At 51.1% G+C, this 26,676-nt stretch overlaps 10 protein-coding genes across 10 annotated transcripts; 4 read left to right on the top strand and 6 right to left on the bottom strand.

The window, feature by feature from the left end:
* Window positions 1-255: 255 nt before the first annotated feature.
* Window positions 256-1,863, bottom strand: CCM_05790 (BTB/POZ fold domain containing protein; the record flags this gene model as incomplete). The annotated part of the gene is made up of 4 exons (XM_006670934.1): window positions 256-572; window positions 629-879; window positions 930-1,148; window positions 1,616-1,863. The coding sequence occupies 4 exons, from the start codon at window positions 1,861-1,863 to the stop codon at window positions 256-258; spliced, it is 1,035 nt and encodes a 344-aa protein (XP_006670997.1).
* Window positions 1,864-4,835: 2,972 nt separating this feature from the next.
* Window positions 4,836-6,590, bottom strand: CCM_05789 (adenylosuccinate lyase; the record flags this gene model as incomplete). The annotated part of the gene is made up of 5 exons (XM_006670933.1): window positions 4,836-5,713; window positions 5,774-5,860; window positions 5,925-5,939; window positions 5,993-6,152; window positions 6,246-6,590. 5 exons carry the CDS (start codon window positions 6,588-6,590, stop codon window positions 4,836-4,838), a joined length of 1,485 nt encoding a protein of 494 aa, XP_006670996.1.
* Window positions 6,591-6,977: 387 nt separating this feature from the next.
* On the top strand, window positions 6,978-7,824 carry CCM_05788 (uncharacterized protein; the record flags this gene model as incomplete). The annotated part of the gene is made up of 2 exons (XM_006670932.1): window positions 6,978-7,301; window positions 7,345-7,824. The coding sequence occupies 2 exons, from the start codon at window positions 6,978-6,980 to the stop codon at window positions 7,822-7,824; spliced, it is 804 nt and encodes a 267-aa protein (XP_006670995.1).
* Window positions 7,825-8,408: 584 nt separating this feature from the next.
* CCM_05787 (transcriptional repressor TUP1) lies at window positions 8,409-10,402 on the bottom strand (the record flags this gene model as incomplete). Its single annotated transcript, XM_006670931.1, has 4 exons — window positions 8,409-9,101; window positions 9,156-10,035; window positions 10,112-10,193; window positions 10,276-10,402. The coding sequence occupies 4 exons, from the start codon at window positions 10,400-10,402 to the stop codon at window positions 8,409-8,411; spliced, it is 1,782 nt and encodes a 593-aa protein (XP_006670994.1).
* A 2,970-nt stretch (window positions 10,403-13,372) lies between these two features.
* CCM_05786 (protein precursor) lies at window positions 13,373-13,762 on the bottom strand (the record flags this gene model as incomplete). The annotated part of the gene is made up of 1 exon (XM_006670930.1): window positions 13,373-13,762. The coding sequence occupies one exon, from the start codon at window positions 13,760-13,762 to the stop codon at window positions 13,373-13,375; it is 390 nt and encodes a 129-aa protein (XP_006670993.1).
* Window positions 13,763-14,398: 636 nt separating this feature from the next.
* Window positions 14,399-15,199, top strand: CCM_05785 (60S ribosomal protein L28; the record flags this gene model as incomplete). The annotated part of the gene is made up of 5 exons (XM_006670929.1): window positions 14,399-14,453; window positions 14,547-14,641; window positions 14,716-14,739; window positions 14,804-14,928; window positions 15,028-15,199. The coding sequence occupies 5 exons, from the start codon at window positions 14,399-14,401 to the stop codon at window positions 15,197-15,199; spliced, it is 471 nt and encodes a 156-aa protein (XP_006670992.1).
* A 1,340-nt stretch (window positions 15,200-16,539) lies between these two features.
* CCM_05784 (malate dehydrogenase) lies at window positions 16,540-17,973 on the top strand (the record flags this gene model as incomplete). Its single annotated transcript, XM_006670928.1, has 6 exons — window positions 16,540-16,552; window positions 16,681-16,712; window positions 16,784-16,894; window positions 16,959-17,046; window positions 17,124-17,782; window positions 17,833-17,973. The coding sequence occupies 6 exons, from the start codon at window positions 16,540-16,542 to the stop codon at window positions 17,971-17,973; spliced, it is 1,044 nt and encodes a 347-aa protein (XP_006670991.1).
* Window positions 17,974-18,437: 464 nt separating this feature from the next.
* CCM_05783 (trafficking protein particle complex subunit 6B) lies at window positions 18,438-19,357 on the bottom strand (the record flags this gene model as incomplete). Its single annotated transcript, XM_006670927.1, has 3 exons — window positions 18,438-18,659; window positions 18,720-18,837; window positions 18,993-19,357. 3 exons carry the CDS (start codon window positions 19,355-19,357, stop codon window positions 18,438-18,440), a joined length of 705 nt encoding a protein of 234 aa, XP_006670990.1.
* Window positions 19,358-20,044: 687 nt separating this feature from the next.
* CCM_05782 (Zinc finger domain-containing protein, MIZ-type) lies at window positions 20,045-21,843 on the bottom strand (the record flags this gene model as incomplete). Its single annotated transcript, XM_006670926.1, has 7 exons — window positions 20,045-20,453; window positions 20,507-20,732; window positions 20,782-20,887; window positions 20,935-21,245; window positions 21,297-21,489; window positions 21,565-21,617; window positions 21,663-21,843. 7 exons carry the CDS (start codon window positions 21,841-21,843, stop codon window positions 20,045-20,047), a joined length of 1,479 nt encoding a protein of 492 aa, XP_006670989.1.
* A 703-nt stretch (window positions 21,844-22,546) lies between these two features.
* Window positions 22,547-26,458, top strand: CCM_05781 (sulfatase, putative; the record flags this gene model as incomplete). The annotated part of the gene is made up of 11 exons (XM_006670925.1): window positions 22,547-22,709; window positions 22,775-22,825; window positions 22,882-23,020; window positions 23,078-23,108; window positions 23,295-23,788; window positions 23,845-23,889; window positions 23,939-24,230; window positions 24,281-24,408; window positions 24,456-25,340; window positions 25,393-25,844; window positions 25,896-26,458. 11 exons carry the CDS (start codon window positions 22,547-22,549, stop codon window positions 26,456-26,458), a joined length of 3,243 nt encoding a protein of 1,080 aa, XP_006670988.1.
* Between the last annotated feature and the right edge of the window lie 218 nt (window positions 26,459-26,676).

Genomic DNA, 26,676 nt, shown 5'->3' with positions numbered 1-26,676 from the left:
CAAATCCACTGACTGGGACCAGATTTTGTTGCACCACGCAGCCTCTTGCAACGTACCAACAGTGGCAAGGACCGGGGCGGTGCTACCGTAATTATGGGATGAGTTCCTGGCGCTCTATTCACAGAATGGCACTGGGTTCGTCTCGCAGAAGTACCATATGCAAGTTGTAAATGGGCCACCTTAAAGAAGTCATGAGAGTGCTCCGGAATTGAGAAGGAAGAAAAGGCCCATAGAAAGATGAGCTCGAAAAAACTACTAGTTGCCTTCCAGGAGCTTGGCCATAAAGTCCACAGTGAAATCCCCTCCGTCAGAGACGAGTTTCTGTAGTTCCGCCAGTTTCCACAACTCCTTCGAATGCCCGCACACAATCTCCATCACCTCTGTCCTCAGCAAATTACCTCTCTTTTTGGTGGTTTTATATATCAATCGAACGCAAGCAACAAAGTCAATGTCCATTCTATCCTGCAAAATGGATTGCTGGAATCTGTCGCAGGCTAGTCGCTGGAGACCCTGGATGTCGAAAGCCTCGGCGACGGCGAAGACGTGAATGTGCCTGTGAATGAGATCGTCATCTATAAAGTTAGAGTTTTATCACATATAGCCGGGAATTTGTTGATGATAAGCTTACCTGATTTAGCTATTTCAGCAGCCGGTTCAATGGAGTAGGTCCCCTTGTACATATACTCGAGCATCCGCCAGTAGGCATGCGGATGCTTCGTCTTGTACCGGAACTCTTTGGTGGCCTCTTTCTTCAGTCCACCTGTTGTAAAAACATCTTTGAATAATTTGCATTGAGAAGCCAAAACAAAGCTATGTGCCGCAAAGCGCAGGCCGTTGACGAAAATGGTGACATCAGACAAGATAGCGTTGTTGAATGACCTATCGCTCATTAAAAACTGGCAGAAATATCGCCTTGACTGATTGCTTACTCTTTCATCATGCTTTGGAATGACTCTACTCGAGAGCCGTCTGGACCAGTCTCGGTGGCAGTGCAGATAAGATCATTGTTGCGCCGTATTTTTGTCTTTTCGAGTCGTTCTTCGTTTGAAGATAATCCATTGAGGAAGTTGGAGTCGCTAGCAATCTCGGTGCAACTGTCCTCGTCCACGTTTGGGAGCTGAGTCCAGGCCCGACGGCCAGGGTGCGTTCTGGATGGTGGCATATCACACCCAAGAAATTGAATGAAAGAAGCAGATTTGGCAGATGTCAAAGGAATTGTTGCTGGTAGTGGTGTGAAGTGAAGGGCAAACGGGGGTGCTCCGCAGGGCAAACGGATCTGCCTTGCGTTGTATACAGCAAAAGGCCGGCCGTGGGAAATCTTAATCGAGGCCAAGTTTTTCATTGCGGTTTCGTGCGATTCGGTATATCATTCTTGCCAGGTTCAGAATCGTGCGCCATAGGTGAACATTGCACCGTAATCCCTCCGCGTCTTTGGAAAAGAACTACTTTGCGATCTCCTTTAAATTACATGCGTAAGTGCTATATATTGCTCCTAGTAGGTGTTTTTGCAGTTCATTTCCGAAAGACGATCTGCTATTCCCGCACGACATAGGGTTGAAGCGGCCCAAGTTCGTAGCCGAATGCCTCGAGCTGCGGGATCATGTTCTCGAAGTACCCGTCTGCCGCACGCCTGTCTCCAAACTCGAGCACCATCTCTACCACATTGACATTATCCATATATGGCTCTGGGCCATCGATTCGGCAGCGGTGCACAGTGCAAGGCGCCTCGGATCCAAAGTGCCACAAAAAGAGCTCCTGGACCAGCATCTCCTTCGTCTTGTCGTTTGGCACTAGAATCATGACACTGATTGTCGTTGAATTTGCCTGAAGCCCATTCATAGATTCCGGGGTGGTCGAGCTCATTATGTATTGATTCCAGTTATACATACAAAAGAAGATATGAATGTAGAAAGACTTCAAGCCGAATCGAGGCATTGAGGTGGTTATTGTCCGTGCTTCCAAAGGGCGGGAGCAGCTGATCAAATATGACGACCCCTTTCGTAGTATACATTAGGAATCGCACAAACTACCCACCTGATTAATGTCGGGCATTTGGCTACCTTGAAATTGGGAGGTACGACATGAAGCAGCTGATCGCTTCGCCACCTGCGACTAGGGGTACCACAGTTATGACCGTCAATCACATGTCTGTCCATTGAATACTTTATCACAGTCAATTTAGCAATCAAGAACCACCAAAACTGAAAAGAACGGAGTCTCGTTAAGCATTCATCAAAGGGCACCGATGTCATCAGACGGCTACCCCCACGGTCCTGATGCACGCGGTCTTGAACCGGTATTGAACTAATGTTGTGCAGACCCAGCATAGTGGAGTTTATTTAGTTGGCATGTTTTAGCGATACAGAGACGAATTCACTTGCCGCTTAATTTTCCTAGGCGTCGTTCTATGGAGTCAGGTACTCATCCGTCCCAAGCAGCACGCCCTTTATACGAAGAATCAAGCAGACAGTTTAAAGGTGGAAGTATAAGTTTAGCGTACCCATTGACATAACTAGTCGCTTCCCAGTACCTATATTTCCAATATACCTCATTTCCATCTTATCCTTGCTCTGTAATCCCGCTGGCTTGATGCTGTCCAGATTCGCCTTGAGCCTTTGCGCGTGCTCAATCGGCCCGAACATGGTCACCGGATTCTCATCCCCCCATACTCCCATGTTATCGAAGCGGAATCTTCTTAGCGACAGGTTGGCCGTATTCCAGATTGAATTTAGAGGCTTAAAGGCTTCATGTCCTTAATCGGGGAAGCTGTCCTCATGAGGGTGCTGCACAGCTTGTCAAGAAAATCTATGATGACAACGGTGCCCTTTCTGAAGCCTCCTACGCTGACATTGTAGATAGTAGTTTCGGATAATTCGAATGGATATAAAAGAAAGAAAAAACCCTTGTTGCATTTGAAGGTAAGAAGAAAGACCCGCGGAGAGGTAAGTGTGCGTTCTTTATCTTAGGGTTCAGCGTCCCTGGCTCGCAGGTTGCCCTGTCAGGTGGGAGACGAGACAAATACTCCTCCGCCAGACCGGCTACTATCACAGTGTCTATTAGAACGTAATTCGGGGAAATAACGCAATTGCATACGCGTACTCATTGCAGTGGGCTAACATGGTAAGCGTCAAACCTACTGAAGGTTAGCCCTCGCATCATACGATGAGTTGACAAGTGAGAGAACCGAGGGAGAATAATAGTGTACTTAAAGGGACTATCAATAATACATACGATGATGTCTTAAAATAAAATGCCCAATCTCACTCAGATGCAGGTGGCAAGATCAAGCAATGCTTTCTCTCACCACAGCTCTCGTATCGCTGGAGACTCGCTAGCCAATCCCAAATATACATACAGAACGGACCAGCAACTACGCACTGGACACACTACAAGCACATGAAACAGGTCGTGTCGCCATTTACTGATAGCGCTATATAATAATACATTAGGAGTTTGACCTGAAGTACGTCCGCGATACTTTCTTGGGAAGAAGGAAGCTACTTCCAACAACCCGGAAAAGCAACAAACTCTTGAAAGTGAAAGCTTGATACAAAGTCCGAAAAATAGCTGTCCAACTCATGCAGCCCCTCTGCAGCGAGTGTACCGAGCCCAGCGCTAGAATGCGAAATTGTGAGCTTGATAGGGACAGAAGAGAGACGACGGCTCTTAAAACGGAGTGAGTATAACATTGGACCGGAAGATCGCTCCAAGATGTAGGGTCTTTGCGGGGCTATAACCTCTACCACAAAAGGCTGGAGCTGCTCTCCTCATTTTTCAATTCTGAAAGTAGTTTTGTATCCGGCACCTCTAAAAGGCCCCGGGCAGCCTCCACGGAGTAGCGTATTTTGACTTGCGTCTGGTCCGGAAAGAAGAATGTTCAGGTCCGGGCCGTCGTGTTGCTGCTGCTCCCGACCCATGACGGTCGCGATGGTGTAAGTCTCGCCTATTTTAGAACCCATCCACGCTCTGTGCCAAGTCTCTAGCCTCTTTCTTGTACGCCGCCTCAGCCCCGTCGGAGAGCTCCCAATTGATCCAAATGTCGACGGATGCGTTATAGACCATGGTCGTGCCGCAGATCCACCTCACAAGCTTCAAGGACTTAGCTATGCTTCATATAGGTAATATTTTGGGGGTGCATCTGATAGAAATATTTAAGCGTGGCTGGCACGAGTTTGCAAATTCCCCCGTGCTGTCATTGCAAAGCATTAGCCTAGAGAAGCGCAATGCTGAGGAACAATGCTGGATTTATTCCTATATTTTAGTACCCAGTCTGTGAATCACTATGTCAGAGATTTTCGTCAACTTGAAGTAGCCTAGAATGGTGATACAGACCGCGACACAGGCGCGCCGCCGAGTAGTACGCGAATCGCAACTGATAAGGGGGCAGCGCGTGGCCGGCACCGCCCCCGTCAAAAGTATTATTCTGTGCACACGGTAGGGTCCTCTCTGAAAAATCTTGTATGGCACATGTTGTTTCTTGTGGCAGATAGCGAAACCGAAGCGCGTTGGTGGTTCGAGTGATACATAGCAGTGCCAAACAGGAAGCCCACGGCGATGACGGCCAAAGCAGGCATCGCATTGGAATATGCCATGCCCTATGTTCTATTCCAGTGGAAATCACAGCGGTCTTGTAGGAATCCACGGTTCGGGGCAGCCAAAACTGGCAGAGATTCCGGGAGTGCAAGGCACTATCAAATCCCTACTTGCCAGCCCGACTTGTCGAGCCTTGATAAAGAGGATAGGCGATCACTGTGCAAGGCAGGACTATATGGGACAGCAACGAAACATATTTTCAAACCAGCTTGCGCTCTTTGATAAAATATTGGCATTTAGTATTAGACATTCAGCTCCGTCGTTGCTGACTTCTCGAAGACGGCCCTGTATTTCTGGATCTTTCGCTCGGCTACGCCTTCTAGACCACAGTAACGGTCCACAATTTCAACACTACGACCAATGTAGAGCTCAGGTCTCAGCATATTGTCCAGATCAGCCCAGATCGGTTGGAAGAACTCGGTGGCCTTGATTCTATCGATAAGATCATTGGGCTTACCCTCGAGCTTCACGACACCGGCAGCTTGGTGCGACAAGACGCGGATCTGCTCGTGGGCTTCCTGCCTGGAGACGCCTTTGGCACAAAGCTTCATGATGATATTCTCTGCGCACATAAAAGGCAGTTGTTCCTGCACCCGCGAGGAAACCACCTGAGGGTAAATGACCATGCCGTCGGTGATGTTGTCCAGGCTGCCAATGATGGCATCGGCCAAGAGGAAAATCTCGGGCAAGTCCATTCTGCGGACGGCACTGTCGTCCAGTGAGCGCTCCATCCATTGCGCCGCGAGGGTGTTTGCAGTCGTCGCCTGCTTGGACAAAAGCTCTCGGGCGAGACTGGAGACTCTCTCGGAACGCATCGGGTTTCTTTTGAAGGGCATGGCACTTGACCCCACCTGTTTGGTTTCAAAAGGCTCCTCGGCTTCCTGCCACGAGGCGAGATGGCGGACATCTCCGGCAATCTTTTGGGCCGTAGCACCCAGGCCGCAGATGGCGTTGGCTACGAGAAGGTCAACCTTGCGGGTGTACGTTTGCGTCGACACGTCGTAGCACCCAGGGAAGTCGATCTTCTTGCACAATAGTGCGTTCAACTCGTCACACTTGGAACCATCACCGCCAAAAATCTCGAGGAACGAAGCTTGAGTTCCCGTAGTTCCTTGTGCACCTGGAATTACCTGTCATTCAGTCTCTCGCTGTCAGATGCACCATGTGTATGGCGGCTCACCTCGAAGAAGTAGACCATTGCGAGCGTGCTCGATACTCTCAAGGTCGAAAACGAGATCTTGGGCCCATTGGGCTGCCCGCTTTCCAACTAGACGTATATCAATATTTTTTCAAGGGATAATATCATCAAAAGGCGGCACTGCTTCGGTTACCTGTAATCAGTTGAGCTGTGAATGGTTAGCAACCTTCTACCGGCTTGGTGATGATCGGTAAAAAATACCTGGCTGCAAATGCGTGTATGCCAGAGTTGGTGTTGCCTTCCATTCCCTAGCAAGTTTGCAAAGGTTGGAAATAACCTTCGCCAGTCTTGGGAGGAGAAGATCCATGGCATCACGCATGAGAATCAGCTCCGCATTGTCGGTTACAAAGCAGCTTGTCGCCTGATTTTCAACCGTTAGACTCAATTGACAAAGACTTGCAGGACAAATTATCACAAAGCATCAAAAACGGCGGCAATTTCAACTTCGACTTACACCGTAGTGGATGATACCGGCCGCTGCCGGCGCGACAGCTCCGAAGGCGTGTACATGAGCCATGACGTCGTGGCGGCGGATCTTCTCCTCGACCCTGGCAACCTCAAAGTCTTGGTCGGTGACTTCCAGATGCTGCTTCATTTGCTCGAGCGCTTCCGTCGTGATGGTCTGGATGCCGAGCTCTCTCTCAGACTCGGCGAGCAGCAGCCAAAGCCTGCGCCATTGTGAGTGGCGAGAGCGCTGGCCAAAGAGTCGTGACATCTCCGGGCTGCAATATCTCGCCGTCAGCGACGTCTGATACGTATCGTAGGGCGACGTCCCAGCATTTTTTCCGTCAGTTGCCATTTTGGATTTCGTCTCGCGGCTTGTTGATGAGGGGTTTGAACAATCGAAAATTGTCTGCCGATCCAACAGTGGGACGATCGGAACCATGAAGACCCCTCCGGATTAATAAGAACCCGTCAAGCGAATGGGTCCAAACTGATTCGACAATGTAACAATTTACGTACTAGTCAATAATTGTAGAAATACTATTATTTATAGTTTGGAACTAAAATTGTGTTGGGTTTGCAGTCGACCAAAAGATACCACACAGGTACTGTCTAATAGTGCCTCTACAGCATCAACGTACTACAAGTATTTCCACTTTGCTCCAGCTGTCGGTCTCCCACGTGCCTTGTCCTAATATTCTTGCCTGCTACACCTGCTAAGTTGCACTATCCTCCGCTATCCATGGACCACGGCATTGCAGCGGCCACAGCAGACGTCGCCCTCGCGACCAAGCTCGCAGCTCTGCTGCCCATCCTCGACGCCTTCCACTACCGCCACCGCAATCAGCACGCTGCCTCGCACTGGTGGTCTGCCTTCCAGCTGTTTCGTCGCGGCACGCGTTCCTTGGCTGCCGACCTGCGCCGCCACCAGATGCTGAGTCGGTCGCAGGCCGAGAACGGCAAGAAGAGCACCACCACCAAGACGAGGTCCAAAATCGCTCAGAGGCAGCTCCTCGCGCGCGTGACCCTGTTCTGTAACCACACCGTCCCCAAAGCGTATCTGTATGTATATTATTTGCGACTCTTGTACTTGCCTGTCACCAATTTAGTTGCAGATGAGACGTGGAACCTTGACTAATCCAGCAAATTCCGAAAGCTGCTTCTCTCAACTTGTCGCCGACAATCAACACGCCACCCTGGGACTCTTACTGCTGAGCGCCCTTGCGAGCATGAACTCTATCCTCACCTCCATATCGCCGCTCCTCCAAGGGCCCATTACTCTTGCCTCTGCGACGTATGACCCAGTACCAGATATGCAGCCCCCGGACTCGACACCCAAACAACGGCAGCCCCAACAAGGCCGAAACTTCAACAACGACAAAGGCGTGGCTATCTCGCGAGACCACATCCCCGGCCCTGTACCTAAACCATCCAAATCGTCAAATCCGACTCCTAGAGAGGATACTACTCCGAAGAGCGGCCGAAAGCGCTCCATGGACAGCATGGAGAAGCTTGTCGGAAAGCCGAAAAAGAAGAAACCGAAAAAGAAGGACAAGGATGAGCTTTCCAGTCTATTCGGGTCGCTGTAAAGATGCGACAAGAGAGCGCGCGCTATTACGCATGCATGTACTGGACGGTGTGGATGTATAAATCGTCTACATTCCTGCCATGACCAACTTCGGATAATAGTGAAGGCGTATTAATTCTTATAATATCATTCATTATCAAGTCAAGCAAAGCAGTAAAAAAGACCATGTACTGAGTGGCCGCCAAATTGCTCTCCAAGGCAACCTGGTCCAACATACATACAAAGAGACTTTCCTCCTCCTTTCCCGTACGCCCAAGCTGTCTCCATTCATCGTTCAGCATATATCCTCGCAAAACTTACTACGCAGCTGAAAACATAACTCATTTTCCTCTTCTTGCTACACTCCCGATTCCCAACTATCGCAAGCAGGTTTGATAGCCAAAAATGCGCAAAAGAACGGGAGCCTAGCTGTGGCCACCCAACTGATTTTTGCCGAGAAGAGCTGGAAATAACACACGGGATAAAATATCAAATGCAAAGAACCTCAAAACAAACAATTAATTCCCCAAATCACCCAGTCCCAATAAACGCTTGGGGGACATCATGACGCCAAAAGACTGTCAGCTGCGGAGGAGATATACCCCCTTAATAATTACGGTACGACCAAATGCGAGCCTTCATGTCGCCAGAACCGGTGGCGAAGTAGCTACCCGCAGGGCTGGGAGCTACGGAAATGACCGAATTCTTGTGGCCCTGGAGCATAAGCTGTGTAGTACCGGTACGGGGGTCCCAGAACTGCACGCCGCGGTCCTTAGAGCCCGAAAGCACCCAGTTGGCGTCGGGGGTGAGGGCGACGGAAAGGACGAAGTCGCGGTGACCCTCGAAAGTCTTCACGCACTTTCCACCTTTCGGCTGAGCATTGGGACCGCCGCGAGGGCCATTGAGCTCCCACATCTTGATGGTTCGGTCCAGAGAACCAGAGACGAGATCCTTTCCGTTTGGCGAGAACGCCACGGAGTAGACAGAGTCCTTATGTCCGTCTGGGCCCTCGAGGCGTTCCACTAAGAAACCGGAGTGGATGTCCCAGACGCGAACGCTCTTATCGAGCGAACCAGCAGCGACATACTGGGTGTCAGGAGAAATGGCCACAGTTGTGACGCCATCCTCGATAGTGAGGGTCAAAGTATTGGTACCAGACTCGATATCCCAGAGTCGAACGGTCCGGTCGCCAGAGCCGGATGCAATGGTGCGGCCATCGCGGGCAAAGTCGAGGGAATATATGTCCTGCTCGTGGCCCGAGAAGTGGTTGCGGATAGTGCGATTCTGGATGTCCCAGACCTAGTACAGTGTTAGCACGGATTGTCCACATGGATAATTTGAGGGATAGCTTACTCGGATGAGCTTATCTTCAGCACCAGTGGCAAGATAGCGGCCATCAGGGCTGAAGCAGACGCTACGGATGTACAGATCGGCAGTCATGTCTTGGGCACCATGGTCCTCAAGGGTGAGGATCTTCTCACCTGTCTGGACATCAAAGATTTGCGCAGAGCGATTGCAGCCAGTGGCAATGTATTTGCCGTCATGGCTAAATCTCACGCAACAGACAACACTCTCGTGGGTGAGAGAGTGGACCAGGTCGACGTCAAGAATGCGCTGAACTTGAGGGTTGAAGATGGCGTACCAATCATTGCCAGTCTTCTTGTTGTGAGGAGCAACAGAATCGACCTCGAGGTCACCAAGGGAATTCCCCACCGGAGGAGGACGCGGGCCGAGGCGGTGGTCGGGGGTAGGGTGGCTAACTTGCGGCGAAGCATTAGCAGGATACGGCGCCGGAGTGTTGATCTGCGGAGTGGCAGGGCCAACGGCGTTCGGGGGCCGGCCAACGCCACGACCGCCTCTAGGGCCTGGAGAAGCGGTGGCCTGAGGGGGCTGGGGGCCAATGCCGTTTGGGGCCGGAGGGCCTTGGGGGTAGCCCTGTTGGTACGGTGGCTGCTGGGCGTTGGGGTGAGGAGGGCCGGGAAGACCAGGAGGACCTTGACCCATTTGGTGCTGAGGCCCCATCTGCTCCTGAGGAGGGCCATGCTGCTGGGGAGGAGCTAGGCCTTGCTGGTTACCACCGGCCATGATACCACTGAAGAGTCCGTTGCCGGGAGTAATGGAAGGTGGTTGAGAAGGGCCGGCGTGCTGGGGAGGACCGGGCATACCAGGGGCAGGGCCACCTTTGCGAGCGGCCTCGAGTTGGTGGCGGAGCATGGCGATTTCTTCCTCGTACCTGCAAGAGATTGATAAGTTGGGAGTGTTGGAGATGGGCTGGCGAGGGCTATAGCCGTCGGGGGAGTAAGACAAACTTTTGCTTCAAAGTCATGTGCGTCTGCTCCATGCTGTAAACCTTTTCTCGAACAAGCTGCATTTCGCTGACCTGAGCAGAGACTAATTCCACAAACGCGCAAAGTTAGTAGGGGGGTTATGAAGTTGGACAGACGCTCGCGGCTGTGGCCGGCCGAGTACATACTCTGATGCTCAAAGCCTTCGCTCTGTCGCATTTGGGTATCAAACTCGGCACGAATTTGCTCGAGAAGCTCGTTGAGACGAGACGTGTTGCTTGGGGGAACAGCCCCCATGCCGCGATGGGAATACATTGGGGTGAGGTGACTTTTGGGTCGGCTGAAACAGTAGCTGTGTCAATCCGACAGAATCGGCTTTGAGCGGTAGGGTTATGTAGTTGTCGAAGAGTTCGGTCGCGTGGGGGTATCAAAAAATCAGGATTGTTGGCCGCGCAGATGAGCGAGAAAAAATCAGCCGGCCACGGAGATGGGCAGACCGAAAGCGCTGCGGACGTTGAGAGATGACGCGGCGGTGGGCTGGCGCGACGACGAAGCAAGCGTCTGGCGCAGGAGAAGAAAAAACCCAGGCAGGCAGACGAGAAGGCAAAGAACACGGCGCTATCGTAAGGAAAGGAGAGACGCCGCCTGAAGCACCGTTGCGCCTATGCCGTCAATCGAGGAGTTGATGGCTATGGTGAATGAATTGATGAGATGCAGGAGGATAAGTGAAGGAAAAAAAGAGGGAGTAACAGGCAGTTGGTTAAGAGGAGAAAAAAGGCAAATGCAAGGCGCTCGCTGGAGGTGGTGGGCTAGGTACCTTAGTACCTTAGTACTAACCTGGTAGCAAGCTAGCGCCCGGGGGGTGATAATATGGGGCCCCCTGTTGGCGCTGTGTGCAAGCTTCCGGTGGTGTGTGCCGCTTGTGGGTGGGGAAAAAGGTCTCTGCTCTGTTTCTTTTTTAGCGGCTGGCGGGAACAAAAAGGACAGTGCATAGTGCATCCACGGGGGGCGGGGAGGGGGCGTGGTTGAAGTCCAGCGTGGTGGTCGAAGGGTGTGGGGTTACACACAGGTACTTAGGAACTTGTGGTGGATGATTCTCTCCCGGCTGGCCACAGCACAAACCAAGGCTGCCACCAGGAGACGACGCTAATGATAAACCCTTCAGATTAGTAGGTACTTTAAGCCCTCGGTTCAAAGAAGCGAGAGTGATAAAAACGTACTCACAACTGGTTGGGAAAACAAGGTGGATAGAAAATAAAAAAGGAATAAGACACGAAAAATAAGGAATATAGTAACTAAGAATAGGCAGCTACAAGAAAAAGCGGCAGAATTCAAGTATCATATCACGGATCAGCGGCGGAGCCTGCTGTGCTCATGACACAGCACTGCACTGCAGTTATTCGCGCGACATGCAGTTCAGATGCATAAATTTAATGATACAAATATGACCATAAGCAACACACAACTACGAAGTAGTCTAGACGACGTGGTGCTGACAAGTAGTCACATACGGCGTATTTCAGTTTACTTACATCCATACTGGCATGTGCTCCTATAAGACAAGGAGTAATTATAATCATTAATAAATGAATATGCGGCCCAGAAACATGCGATGAACGTGTCCGCCATTTGACAGCCATGTGATACACTGATAAGAACCTAGCCTCCGATAACGTCCAGGCCGTTTTCGAAGCCATCACCAACTCTACATAACCGGCCCTCAGGAACCTGCGTTTCCTATGAAATGTTTTCGATAGCTCGGAGGTATCTATCCGTATTGATTCAAGCAACGGTTGTCCCAATTTTCCGACTCTCTAGCCTACAGCAGATGTCATACGGCGACGAGCAACCGCTCGGTGTGAAGGTTTCAAAATTTCGAGTCGATGTTTCCAGTGTATGCTGACGGCTTGTGGGGGCCGCAAGTTTGGCACCCCATCTTTCCAGCTGGTGCTCCGGCAGCCGCAAATCCGCTAATGATAGCCAACCCCTGGCAGGCAAGGGACCTCTTGTCGGCTTCATTGGACCACAAATAACGTGACCAAGTGTACGGATAGAATTACTTGACCTCATCGTGTGCAGTGTGCATGCGAAGACACTGGTGTGGTGATTGCGGCTGAGGATTTACATCTCCCGGGTCCAACAAAATGCAGGCAACATGCATCCATCAGACAGCTAACGAGACGCTTCCCAGATTGCATTGGTGGGCTAATACTGGTACCTACCTAGGTAGTTAGGTACATAGGTAGGTACCTAGGTCATTCGACAAGTGGCGGCGCCCCCTTGCGATGCGCAAGACCACAATCATGGAATACGTTAGTATGTACATACATTCACCTTGTGTTCTAAGACTGTCGGGAAACGTACATCATTTCTTTGTCGGAATATCGTAGCAAAAAAGCTCGTTTACGTACCTACCTAAGTACTAACTCAATTTGGAGTTCAAGTGCCTCAGGCGCTAGCTCACAGGTAGGGAGGTAGTAAAGGAATTGAAAGTACATCTTTAAATAGAAAGTTTGAGTGTGAATATTGATTTGACTGTCATCACAACCACGATCTCGGATAAACGATCCGCGAAAGTTACCTACTACCTATGACTCACGCTAATAAAAACCTGAGCATCACGCGATCGTCCCCATCAGAGCCGTCCATGTACAGACAGGTAGTCTCTTTATTAGATATGGTGGAGGCTAAAGGTACTAATAAGGTATGTACCTAGTTAGTTACAGGCTACAAGCCCGTCATCGTCTGTGGACGAGTCCTGCAACGTCAACCCCATGCATTCCGACAGTTCGACTTTCAGTTCAAAGCGACATTAGATTTATGACGCAAGTCTAGATTATGTATTAATGCCGTGGTAGAAGCGTTGTAAGATGACAGCAATCGCCGGTATTTTGTCCTGAATTGACTCGTTATCTGCGCGCGCGTGTACCAGGCAAAATCGTACTTTGCTTTTTACTCATATAGAGCCTGGGCTTGCCAAAATCGCTTATCACTTGAAAGGCGGTTGGTGCTGCTCCATGTCTCCCTACGCTAAACAGACACAGAGTAAGTATACACAAATCGTTGCTGGATTGCTCATCTAGTTATCAGTCAAATGAACATTGCCGTCACAAAATATTAGAGATTTATAAAAGTACATTGATTGAACGCTTCGCAAAAAAAAAAGACCGTGCGTGCTATGTGATGACAAGGGTACCAATACCGAAACAACCAGTGAAGGAACTAGAAAAACGCGAAGGAATAAAACTCAGCCTATTATGCCCATCAAATCGCTCCGATTACAGCTCAAGAGAAACTGACAAACTTTGGGTCTCTCGGTAGCCCGTCGGGACCGATGCCGTTGGCCTTGAAGCGACTTTCCATGTATACCTTTCTGGCCTTGTCAAAGTTCAGCCGGCGCTTCTTCATAATCTTGAGAACCTCCGCCTTGCTGGTATCGTCCAAGCCAGCGCGACTGTCGCCTGCATCCACATTGCCGCTGAGATCAAAGGTACTGCTCGACAGACCGGCCTCGATGTCGCCCGCAAAGGTCGAGGGCAGCCGCGAGTATAGGTAGTCGGCTGAGGGCAGGTGGGTGCTGACGTCGGGCAGGTAGCGTAACCAGTAGGATCGTGTGAAGAACAAGGCGGTCGCAGTGACGATGAAGAAGAGAGAGATGCTGAAAAGGATAAACATGGCGGTCTCTCGACGTACGTCGTGATTATATGACGATTACGACAAAGTAGCTGTCGATGGACAGAGAATGGGAAAAAGTAATGGCGTGCGGCGTAATGTATATTCGGAATTGTGTGAATATTTTGACGGTTCGTGGAAATCGATTATGTCGGGAGGCTAAGAAGCACCAGTCTTGGTCGTTAGCGGCGGGGTTGATTAAACGCGACTATTGCGCGCAGAGTATAATAGGGCAGGCAGAAACGGTCTCGTCTGCTGAAGGAGGTTCTCGGCGATGCGCTCCCGTTACGCGCAATGATAAGCCGCGTCGATGCGAGGTACTGAACAAGTAGTTGATTATGACCAGACAAGGAGGAGGCCTCGGGTTGCTGTCTCAAACCGTTTCCGGCTGACGTGCGCTGGTGCTGCGCCTTTGTCACCTAGCTGTGGAGCTTACCCTGTTAAGTCGGTATCGTTCAGCTATCGCTGATATGTATCTATCCAAATGGAGCTCAAAGGGCGCTAACCACTACCAGGCAATTAAGCGAGCCCACACATTGTGGCTTTGGTGTTTTACTAAGGCGGCCGAATCCTTTCCTTTGGCCTCGCCTCCCTGATAGCTGTCGTTTGATTATCGCCTCATCTGTCAATTCCGCCAAAATGTCTGCCCCCGCGCTCAACAACGTGTCTTCGGACATCATCTGGGCTATTGTCCGTACGTTTTGTTGCCCTCCCGAGTGACGAGCTCGGCTTGTGGCGCCGATCGACATGGCAGAGTGGTTGGAGGCTAAATGTTAATATTGAATAGGCGACAACCACTGCTTCCTCTCCAAGAGCCGTCACAATGGTGGTGCTCAGTTCTCCTCTGATCCTCTCAATCTGACCAACAAGAACACCCGCAAGGTTCGCGCTCCCGATTCTCGGATCACGATGTCAAAATTAGCGATCGGGACTATTTCGCTAACTCAAGCTCACAGCACGCGGGTTTCGTCAATGACAAGGTATTACGACCGCTACATACACGACTTCGAAACTCGAGCATGATACTAAACCGCGATTGTCCAGGCCATCGGCGTTGTCCCCGGCGAGAAGGGCGGTCTTACCATTCTGAGCAAGACCATCAAGAACTCGACCAAGCCCGCCAAGGCTTTCTCCCAGACCAAGATCTCTGGTGCCAAGTCCACCCGCAAGTAAGTACCAGCGTGTAACTTCTAGAGGACGGATGCGCTAGCGACCTAGCGCGGATATTTCTTCAAGAAGGCCGTACTAATCAGCTTACGCGAATATAGGATCTATAAGTCTGTTGCCAACCAGGCCACTAAGACTGGCTACCGCGCCGACCTCCGCCAGTACGCTGTCGAGCGTGTCTCTGCTATCCGCCGCTCCCAGCGCCCCGTCAAGGAGGCCCCTGAGCCTAAGCTCCGTGGCAAGAAGGCCCAGAAGGCTGCCGAGTCCTCTTGAGCGAATTATATAAAGTGCAGTTCGATGCGGATTGGTAGATGTGGCAGGGACAACGAAACAACATTTCCTGGAGAATGGAACACTCTTGCATTTGAAGAGACCCGATGGGATTGCGGCAGCCTAGGCGAAATCGAAAAACGGTTGCCAGGTAGCTCGCGACACGGTAGTCGATGCAATCCAGATGAGGAGCATCAAAAGGTGGTTCCTTTTGTCATTGGCTGGAGTTGGCATTTGATATGAGCTGTTTCTCTAGTTGAAATACACTTGGGGCCGTCGTGACGGCGCCAAACCTTGAATTCGTACTCTATGAGGAGACTGCGCGACGGTTGTGCGTGATGAATCTTTCACCAACTGAGCTGTCGCAAAGGGAGAGGATAAAGTTGTGCTTTCAGGACGACGTGAGACGTGAGAACTAATACGTTGGCATGCATTTGCGGTTTCTCTATCGGGTCGTTTTTACTTCAATGAAGATCAGACGATACAATGACGACATCGCGTAGTCGCAAAAGCACATTGAGTACCAAAGAGCCAGCCTCCATCGATAATCAGCCGGAAGCTGGTTGCTTACCTGCTGCCGGGTTCCAGGTCCAAACGCCGTAGATTTGCGGGGCCCCGCGGCTACTACTGCCACCACCTCCCGAGGTCTCGTCACAAGCTTTGTATTGCCGCTCGGAACAATACGGGGAAGATGGCGCGCAATATGCCGGAAAGTTTTGGAGTCTTGTAACGCTGGGTGCTCTTGCAGCAAGGGCGGCGCATATTTGATGAAGGGAAAATTTCGTGAGGGCCGTGTAGATTGGGAGAGTTGCTCCGGCCTAGGGATAACAGTGCTGGCACCTATTTGCCTCAGGTCACTGCAAGGTCAGTTTGTGCTGCAGAGTCTCCATTTTTGACACGTACAAAACAAGAGAAAACATAGCTCGACTTTATTGCAGATTTATTAATTAATAAGGTACCTGTGATAGAGTCTATTGTTCAGTGGACAACTGACAAGGGGCTGAGGGGCTCCAGCGTCATTCGTCATTCCCTGCCCCTCTCTGCTGGTGTGGTTGCCGTAATAATAGCTGCTCTGCCCCTCCTTCCTAACCCCTCCGGGCACCCCTCTCTGCTTGGTCCAATCGCCTATGCCTGGTTTCACAAGCTCCTGCCCAGTGCCGTCTTGCGGCTTCTTACCTTTCTTCCGTTCTCATCGCTCAACCTGCTCCCTTCTTCCTCCATCCCAATTTTTTTTTTTTTGGATTTGCCCCCCGAGTCCTCAAGCTTCATCCATAGTTTGAGCCCCAGCATATCTCTGGTGCTCGCTTTATTCCTCGCATCTCAAAGCTTCTCTTTCTTTCACAATGGTCAAAGCCGGTAAGTTTCTGAGTAAACCCCGCATTGGCCTTGTCTCGGCATTTTTGTCAGGATGCTGGCTTGAAGTCTTCGCCATCGGTTTTGGGGCCATTCTCTACTCGTCCGATGCTAATCAATTGCTTGCGCAGTTGTTGCTGGTGCCTCTGGTGGCATTGGCCAGGTAAGACTTGAGTTGACCCGTCTCGGCCGTTTACCCCAGTCCGCCTAGATACTAATGCGGCTTCTTTCTAGCCTCTTTCTCTTCTTTTGAAGACCAGCGCCCTCATCGACGAGCTCGCTCTCTACGATGTCGTCAACACTCCCGGTGTTGCCGCCGACCTTTCTCACATCTCCTCCCCGGCTGTAAGCTGAAATCGAACCGCTACCGCGAGGGCCGATTCTCCGTACTAATCACATGAGCAAACAGAAGCTCACCGGCTACCTGCCCGCCAACGATGGCGCAAGGGCTGCTTTCAAGGACGCTGACATTATCGTCATCCCCGCTGGAATTCCCCGTACGTAGCTCTGAACCCAATGCGCTCGGCGCAAGTCCAAAATGCCTCGCGACGATGGCTGTCCTAACAATTGCTAGGCAAGCCTGGTATGACCCGTGATGACCTCTTCAACATCAATGCCGGCATCGTCAAGGGCCTCATCGAGGTTGCTGCCGAAGTTGCCCCCAAGGCCTTTATTCTCGTCATCTCCAACCCCGTTAACTCGACTGTCCCCATCTCGGCTGAGATTCTCAAGGCGAAGGGCGTTTTCAACCCCCAGCGCCTCTTTGGTGTCACCACCCTCGACATTGTCCGTGCCGAGACTTTTGTTGCCGAGATTATTGGCGAGAAACAACCCCAGAAGCTCACCATTCCCGTCATTGGTGGACACTCTGGCGAGACCATTGTTCCCCTTTTCAGCAAGGCTTCTCCTTCCGTCAACATCCCCGCCGACAAGTACGACGCTCTTGTCAACCGCGTCCAGTTTGGTGGTGACGAGGTCGTCAAGGCCAAGGACGGTGCTGGCTCTGCTACTCTCTCGATGGCATACGCCGGTTTCCGGCAAGTTTGCTTTACACACCTATGCACGACTTCGCTAACCATTTCACCCAGTTTCGCCGAAAAGGTTCTGAGAGCCGTCAAGGGCGAGAAGGGTCTCGTTGAGCCTAGCTACGTCTATCTGCCCGGTGTTCCTGGCGGTGAGGCCATAGCCAAGGCCACCGGCTGTGACTTTTTCTCTGTCCCCATTGAGCTCGGCGTAAGTTGATTGGCTCGACCCCTATCTTATAACAGGCTGACAATCTGTAGCCCAACGGTGCCGAGAAGGCCAACAACCCATTGGAGGGCATCACCGACCAGGAAACGGCCCTACTGGCAAAGGCCATTGAGGGTCTCAAGGGCAACATCTCCAAGGGTGTCCAGTTTGCCCACAACCCTCCCCAAAAGTAAATCAACCCTTCATATTACAAGTAAGAGCACAATGCGTTTCCGAATCTAGACCGGATGAGATGGAAGCCAGTAGCTTGTCTTGAAGCACGATAGCGGTGAAGCTATGCGTAATATATTATTCATACGGCCAGGAATACTGATTATTTACTCTCTCTTTGATAGGCTGTAAGAAGTGTTTGTTCTAGGCCTAGCCACTGAGCTCGTCCAGACCCCAAGCCTTCTCCCATATAGCAGCATCATCCAATCACAGGGATCCGTGTAGCATCCTGAGCAACAAGTGCACGACTCAACGAGCAGAACCGACACCGGTGGGGGGCCTGATTGGATGCGGAGGAAAATAAACAGTGGCTGCTCAGAGGCTTGGTTGGCCGATTCGTTATATATAAATTGCCTTTTGTTGGCATTGTGTAGCTCTCTCTGGTAAATTGGAAACAAATCCTCTGATTTTCGTGGTAATGTGTCTATCATGTCTTTACGGGAAGCGTCTTGATCTGGAATACCGCCCCGGGGAGCTCATTGATTTCGGCCTGCACCGAAGCGTTGATTCCGAGTGCGGCCAGCGCCCCCCGGACGATTCCGCACGGGAACCACAGGAACGGTTGTGCCCGCACCACGGCCTGGCCACCCGCCACAGTGCTCATCCGCGAAAATGGACGGAAGACGTTGTCCGTCAGTACGTAAACGCCCTTTGTTATTGTTAGCTTACGCCCCAGCCAGATGGACAGGAGACACGGCGCAGAGCTTACTCTGTGATTGGTCTTGAGATTGTCTATATTCTTGCCAAACACCAACGACCATAGATCCTTGCAGAGGAATTTGATCACGTCGAGCGTGTCGTTTAAGCGAGGGCGATCGCGAGAGAATCTAATTGTTTGCCAGTCAGCGTCCGTTCCGAAAAGCCGCTTCCCCTCCCCAATCCTTTCCTCATCCTTAAAGATACGCGAATGCTTCCCGTAGGACGGTAGGAGATCGGGTGAATTCTCGCAGGATTTTGCTTCAAAGTAGTCTTCGTCGCGTACCTCTCTACAAGACCTTGTCCGACACGGTATCCCTGGGACTCCAGCCGGTAATGCACCGCGTCTAGTTCCTCGTCCTCGTCGTCGAAGCGTCTCGGGTGCCCCGTGCTGCCCGCCGCTGTCGAGCTTGCTCTCTGGGGCGGCTCATCCGCGTCAGGTAGAGCATCATCGTCGTCGTCATCGGCAGTGGCGCTTCTCGTGCTCTTCTTCTCCTCGGCTAACCGGGCCGCGTCACCGTCGCGCTCCTGCGTCACGCGGTACGCCAGCGGCACGAGCTCAATGAGCAAAAAGTCGAGGCATGACGAGCTGAGGAAGCTGGCGGACGGGTCCGAGGCGTTGTAAGGGGGCATCACCGGCTCGAGAGACATGGTGTGGGACGGGCGCGCAACGCGGCGGCCGTGTTTCGGCCGCGTGTCAAAGGTTTGGTGGGCTGTTCGGAGGTGAAGAAACCGGTCGAGGTAATGGGATGCGCTATTCGGGTCGCGGCCGTGAGGGTTAGTTGATGTTGAAGGAAGCTGTTGGTGAGTGGTCCTACAAGTAGTTTGTACCCTGGCCTAGATCTACCATCTGTACCATCTGTACAGCTCTAGGTAAGGTACATTGCGGGGCACGGAGCGCCATTGCGACCAGAACAACTACATGGCCACTGCAGAAACATGGTACAAACAGCCTTTGGGCTGAATTATATATTCAGCGTGCGGATCTATTGATTGAAAGCAATATGTAATGCCTGTTACTAGGTGGCGGAAAGAGGAGCATCGCACATGCGTCGTGTTTAGTCAGACCTGTCTAGGTAGCTTAATAGCGTCACCTCTCCTTCATGTACCATGTTGCTGCCTACACGAGATGCACCAAACAGAAAGTAAGAAGCAGTATTGTGTTAGAAGTAAAATTACCAAGTTGGCATCATCAATAAGGTATCCTTTCCCATACACTCCCAGCCGTCATTCCATGCCATCTACCTTTAAGAAAGAAATGTTTTGGTATACTTGCTACCCGTACGCCATGAATATGATTGAAATATGATACATTTTGCCTCCCTCGTAACAATGACATTAAAGGTGCGGAAGCTCTGGCGACCCAAGGCTTGGGAAAGCCAAGCTGCTTGGTCCATGGTAGCCATTCGCCACCGTGCTCTGTCGTTTAAATGGTCGCTCGATTGGTGCATCATCCTCATCATCCGACGATAGCGTCAGGTCAATGACTGTTGGCGCAGGTCGCTTCATGCCTCCTCCGTTCTGCCGAGATGGAGTGTTGGGAGTGGGCAGCTTATCTGCGGGCCGAGCGGGAATGGTGTTGATTTCTGATATCTCAATAGCGTCGTCGTCATCGTCGTAAAAAAACTCTTCGGATGGAAAATTATTGCTCTCTGGCTCTTCAGCTTTGAGGAGCCATCGCCCGTTAGGCTCAATAGTAACACCCTCCAAAGCTTTGGGTGTATTGTCTAGGATATCCTGGACATACCTGACTCCATTATTAGCAAAGGTGAGGTGATGACAGTCTCCAGGACAACTTACTCGTCAACAGCTAGTTGGTCATACGGTGTTGATTTGTTGCATATCGGACAGAGCCATTGCGGGCCTTGCTCTTGGAGCTGTAAGTATGATGTCGCATCAAAGCACTGAATGTGAGAACAGCTCATGCCACGACAAGGCACATCTAGCCTCATGTACGATAGCGGACATTTCAGTGACAAGACTGACGACGTCGCTACAACGTCAGGATCCTGAGCCTTTTGGTTTACTAGAACAGCTATTAGAACTGGCGCGTGGAAACTGAGCAAATAACTTACGCTCGGCAATCACGGAATCTTTCGGGATGCGCCTTCTCGTGGAGATGCCCTTCGCCAATTCCGCAACAGTGTATACTTGACAAAGGTTTGCTATTAAATAGAATTTCTGAACAGTTAGCAGGGGAGCGACAAAAGGATGTCGAGTAAGCCCACCTTTGTCGTTAACGCGTATGTGAAATCTATTGTGTTTAGATAATTAGGCGGCTTCAGCCTCAGCGCATGAGTTATGTCAACCGGTCTAGTAGACCCCGGTTTGTTCTTTAACCCGCGCAGGTTCGCCTTGACCTCACTTCCGTTCACCCTAATCTCGGATTGGTGAGGAAATGCGATATCCTGTGTCCCGATTGCCTCTCCCGCACAAAAGAGTAAAACTCTGTACGAAGTATCGGCGAGGCATTGCTGCAGCGCAGGATGGTTATTTACACTCATGTGAACCGTTATCGTATTTCGATGTTGGGCCATAGCTAAAATTTGTCAGTCACTTCCGCAGAAACAATATCACATCGCATACCAACCTTCACATATCCGAACCTCGCCGATGATAGTCTTTTCCAGGTAAAATGGGCTAGACTTGAACGCGAGAGCGGGAGTCGTCAAGATATTGTTGCGCGGTGCCCCAAATCCTTGCACCATGCCAGAACCACCATTGCCGTAGGGCATCGGAAGCGAGAAGTGCACATTAGGAGCGGCGGACGAGGTAGCTCGAGACTTGATCGGGGTTATGGGTGCGGTTGTGGTCGTAGTTGTCGCAGTTCCATTTCGTTGGGCGTAAGCGTTAGTTACGCTCTGTTTCACCTGGGCAAAGCGAGAAGGGTCGACCGATGATTCTTGGATAACTAAGGCAGATATGTTGTTAGTAAACGCGATCAAAGGATATTCACTAGCTGGCGGCGAGGGCTCACGGGTAATGATGCGTCTTTGTAAATCTGCCTTGACGCCGGTGCTCTTGAGACCGTTGACTTGGCAGATCGACGACAGTTGACGGTTGAACAGTTGGTTGCTCTGCACCTCGCGTATCAAAGACAGCATCTCGTGCCTCGGCACCCCGATTGACGACGCCATGGTTGGACGTGGCTATGACGGAGCGCCTGGCCAAGTGCGGGCGGCTTTCACACCAGACAGGCGCAAGCCCTGCCTCGACCTCAACCTCGACGTGCGGGTCTTGCAGTATGAAAGTCGTTTCGCGGTCGTGCTGGGACAATAAGGCTTTCGCCTATTGGTTCGAGCAGCGATGAACGTCGACGGTTTGGCGATCGGAATTTTCTGGCGACGGAGAAGGAGCAGATTTGGGCGGGCGGTGATGCGACTCGTTCAGCGTGCGTTCCTCCCGATAGCGCGCGCGGGTTGAAGGTATGAGAAGTGAAGGGAAACTGACGTAAGTCTGAGGTGAGGAAGCTAACAAAGGTGAAGAGTGCAAGTGTACGTAGTGAAGCAAGGTACTAGCGAAATACTTGCCACATCACCGTGCTGACTTGACGATGGGAGACTTGAAGCATGAGAGGTTCGAATCATGCTGTTGTGGAAATCTGCTACAGCGATCATGTGGAACTGCACTGGCAAAGTCACAGGCAAGCTGCACTAGCCACAATCCTATTTGAGCGCCCGCGCCACACAGGTCATTTCCTTATCGGCCCCTCCATAAAAGTTGCTATCAGGTTTTTTTCTCGACTTCATACAAACGGGGAGCGATTGAACGGATCGAGTCGAGGCTGCTTTTCTAACACGTCAAACACGCCAAACAAGACCAGAAAGTAAATCAAACATAATGGCCAAGAGCTCTCGTTCAAGTACCCGCAAAGCGAACAACAGGCGCTTGGCGGCTACTGTCTTTGGCCCTGCCGAGACTTCTCGCGCCGAGCGCCTGTCGGCCAAGCTGCTGGAAGTGGCCAACCAACCCAAGCCTGATACGTCGGATGCGAATATGGAGGGTAAGGTCGAAAAGGCGGCGGAGACTTTTCTCGCAATACAAGAAGACTAACTGAGCCGCAAACAGAACACACCAACCTTGTCGAGACCGAAGCCGCCGAAGCTGGTGACGCCACGGGTATGTCGCCAGTCAAACGATCGCATCGCAAGCAAGTACGACTAACACTTTCCCAGTTATGGACGTCGATAATAAAAGCACAGTATCAAACCGCATGGGTCGGAAGCGAATCGACAAGCGAAAGCCAAAGAAGGCCTCTATCGTGTTCCCCAAGTACAGCGACAGGGTCAAGGCCAAAAAGAACAAGAAGAAGGCGTAAATTTAACATGTTGGAGTTTCATTGGGCATTTTGTTATTGGTTCCATTTTGTAGTCTTTTTAGAATTATTGTTTCTGCATATGAAGTAGGACGCGCATCTGTTCTCGCCATGATGATTCTTCTAACCGCAGTGTATTCAGGCAGATACCCACTGCAAACAAGTGGAATAATGAGAAAACCACAATATTCTTATGGATAGATACACTCTGAAAGCTGAATTAGGTCGAGTCAAACGAGAAATTAACCTGTGTCGTCCCTCGTTTAACATCAGTTATTCAGAAGCCTTTGTGGAGGCGCTGCTGTAGCTAGCGTCACGGTCGCCCCTTGGGAGTCGCATCGCAAAACAACATCTCTCCGTCTACATCACAAAAGGCACAAGAACCGTGTTTATCTTCTAACCGCTCGAGTCGCTCACGGGCCGCGTAGTACTGCACATAGCATACTGCAATGCGTGCATTTCCTAGTCCCTTTATTCCCACCCACCCAACGCGCCTCACCATCCCTCACGCTCCCTCACGTCACTCACTCCCTCACTCTCGCTATGGCCCCTAATAGCGCCATTCCAGCAGGGTGGTCCTTTACGACCTTGCTGCTAGCTATCGCCAATCTCCTGATCCCAGTATCTATTCTCATATTTGCTACCGGATTCTTTCCATATAAGCCGTTCCTGCCAGGCTTGTCTGAATTTGAAGTGCTCGAGTCTGGACCACCGCCTCAGGCACCATTTGACAAGCTTGTCTTCGTGGTGATCGATGCACTGCGCAGGTGTGACACATACGCACGGGATATTCTCTTCCCGCATATACTGACATTTCTACCAGCGACTTTGTGTACTCCCAAGGGTCCGGTTTTAAGTATACGCAAAGGTCAGCAACAGTTGCGTTCGGAATGACGCTTCAGCTTACATTCGCACAGCCTTATTCGCGATGGCGCAGCTATTCCATTCACAGCATATGCCCGCTCGCCAACAGTGACGATGCCTAGATTGAAAGCAATCACTACTGGCTCAATCCCGTCTTTTGTAGACCTCATTCTCAATATCGATGAAGGAGACGAGTCTTCAGCTCTCGCCGCACAAGACACTTGGTTGGCTCAGCTCAAAGCGAAGAACACTGGCAAGGTGCTCATGTATGGCGATGATACGTGGTTAAAGCTTTTCCCTGACTTTTTTGATCGTCATGACGGCACTTCCAGCTTCTTCGTTGCGGTAGGTTGTGCTTCCGCTGTTGCGAAGGATGGCACGTTGACAACTAGCAGGACTTTACAGAAGTCGACAACAATGTGACTCGCCATATTAATGGAGAGCTGCAAAATGATGATTGGTCACTGATGGTACTGCACTATCTCGGACTCGACCACATTGGCCATAAATCAGGGCCTAGGAGGTAAGTGCGTGCGCCTAATACGACTTGCCGCAATGCTAATTCTTCAGCTCGAACATGGTTCCGAAGCAACAAGAGATGGACACTATAGTTCGTACGATCTATGACTCGCTGTCATCCAACAATCATCTCGAATCGACTCTACTGGTAGTGTGCGGTGATCACGGAATGAACGACGCAGGAAACCATGGCGCATCTTCGCCTGGTGAGACGTCGCCTGCACTGCTATTCCTGTCCCCCAAGCTCAAGGCGATTGCGCGTGCGTATGAGTCTCCGACGCTCCCCAGGGACGAGTTTAACTATTACTCTGAAGTGGAACAGTCGGATATTGTCCCGACCGTTGCTGCCCTTCTAGGTTTTCCAGTCTCCAAGAATAATCTCGGCGCCTTCATCCCCGAGTTTCTCCCATTTTGGTCGAGCCCCAAAGACAAGATCCAAATTCTTGTCCGTAATGCTCGTCAGATTCTCAACATTGTCACGGCCTCGTTCGGACCTGAGCTCTTTGACCTTATTCCATCAACTGACCCTTGCCAACTAAAGCGTACCGACATCAGCGAGCTCGCCTGCGAGTGGCAATTCATTACGCAGCGGGCTCTTACTCTCGGTGCTGAAAACAAACTTGACCAAGAGTGGCTCGATTCCACATCTCAATGGATCCGCAAGGCTCAGAATTTAATGAGTAGCATGGCCTCTAATTACGACATGCCACGCCTATATCTCGGACTAGCACTGGCTGTCATGGCTGTCACCGCCGCGGCCTCTGCACCCTTTGTGCAGGGTATCAACAGGCCCCAAACGACATTTCCACTCGTGCTTATCTCATTACTGTATGGTGCCATGATGTTTGCGAGTAGCTATGTCGAGGAAGAGCATCACTTTTGGTACTGGGCTGCTACCCTCTGGCTCGCGTTCCTCGGAGCCAAGGCCATTAGACGGTACGATGCACCTCCCCAGACTTGAATTCATTCATACTGACAGGCCAACCAGCTCCGGCAAGTTTTCTTCAGGCAGCTGGTACGTCGTTGCTCTCCTTGCCGTCCGCGTCATGAGAAGCTGGAATCAGACCGGCCAGAAATTTGCTGGCGAGCCGGACATTGTCAAGCTCTTCGTCCACCAATACCCTGCTGCTCTATGGATGGCCATCATCAGCATGTACGCCATTACTTGGTTCCAGATGCTGCCCAGCCTCGAGAGCATACCCTTCATCGCCGCCACCTCTATCACGTCGGTTCTCATTTCCTCGGCGTTTACCTTTAAGCTGGCCTTTACAGCCGCCGATGCGCCGGAGCTCGTCGTCGGTTTTGTTAAGACACTCAACGACAAGTTCGAGGGCCAGTCGCTGCTTTGGCGCGCTCGCGTCGTCTTCATCGTTCTTGGCTTGCTTTCTACCTTTGCCATTGTTCGAGGCGTGTCCGGCGGACGACACGCAATATCAGCCAGTAAGCCCCGTGTATTGCAGTGATATTTTGCTGTTTTACTGACTTGTTTAGCACGTCTCTTGCACGAGCTTCTCACCATTTTCGCAATGACACAGTCCCGCGCTGCCAATATACCCCTATTTCTCCTCGCACACATAATTTACTGCGCCATCGACGCCAAACAGATGACGCTTGCCGACATCACCACGTCATCTATCCTTTTCCAGCACGCGAGCTTCTTCGCAGCTGGCGGCTCCAACGCCATCTCCTCCGTCGACCTCTCGAGTGCCTATAACGGCATCGCCGGCTTTAACGTCGTCACTGTCGGTATTCTGACCTTCGTCAGCAACTGGGCCGGCCCATTGTACTGGACCTCAGCCACCACCGCTCTACTCCTTGACAAGTTCAGGGCAGGCGAGCGCGGTGTCTTTTGGCAGCATACTGCGCTGCTTAGCATCTTTGCCACGGCATCTGTCGCGTTCGTCATGGCGGCGTGCATAGTTATGCGTACTCACCTATTTATCTGGACTGTCTTTTCGCCCAAATACTTGTACGCCATGGCCTGGAATATTGCGCAGCACCTCCTGGTCAACATTGGATTGAGCGGGGCTCTTTTCTGGTTGGGCACTCGGTAGGCTTCGTAGTATCAAGTAATTAGATTCATATTTGGCCGAAGAAGTACACGAGGTTTTGCCACCGCTTCCGTCGCCCTTTTAATAAGACTTTCGTAACCGAAATGGACCGGCCCATCGTCCTGAAAATAAGAATATACAACAATTAGATACTCACAGCCACCAGGACTCATGATATATACCCATATACCCAATAAGGTCTCATAACGCTACATACAGAA

The sequence above is a fragment of the Cordyceps militaris genome, assembly GCF_000225605.1.
Source record: "Cordyceps militaris CM01 unplaced genomic scaffold CCM_S00004, whole genome shotgun sequence".
NCBI classification, from domain to species: Eukaryota; Fungi; Ascomycota; class Sordariomycetes; order Hypocreales; family Cordycipitaceae; genus Cordyceps; species Cordyceps militaris.
This window is presented reverse-complemented; position numbering and strand designations above follow the sequence as displayed.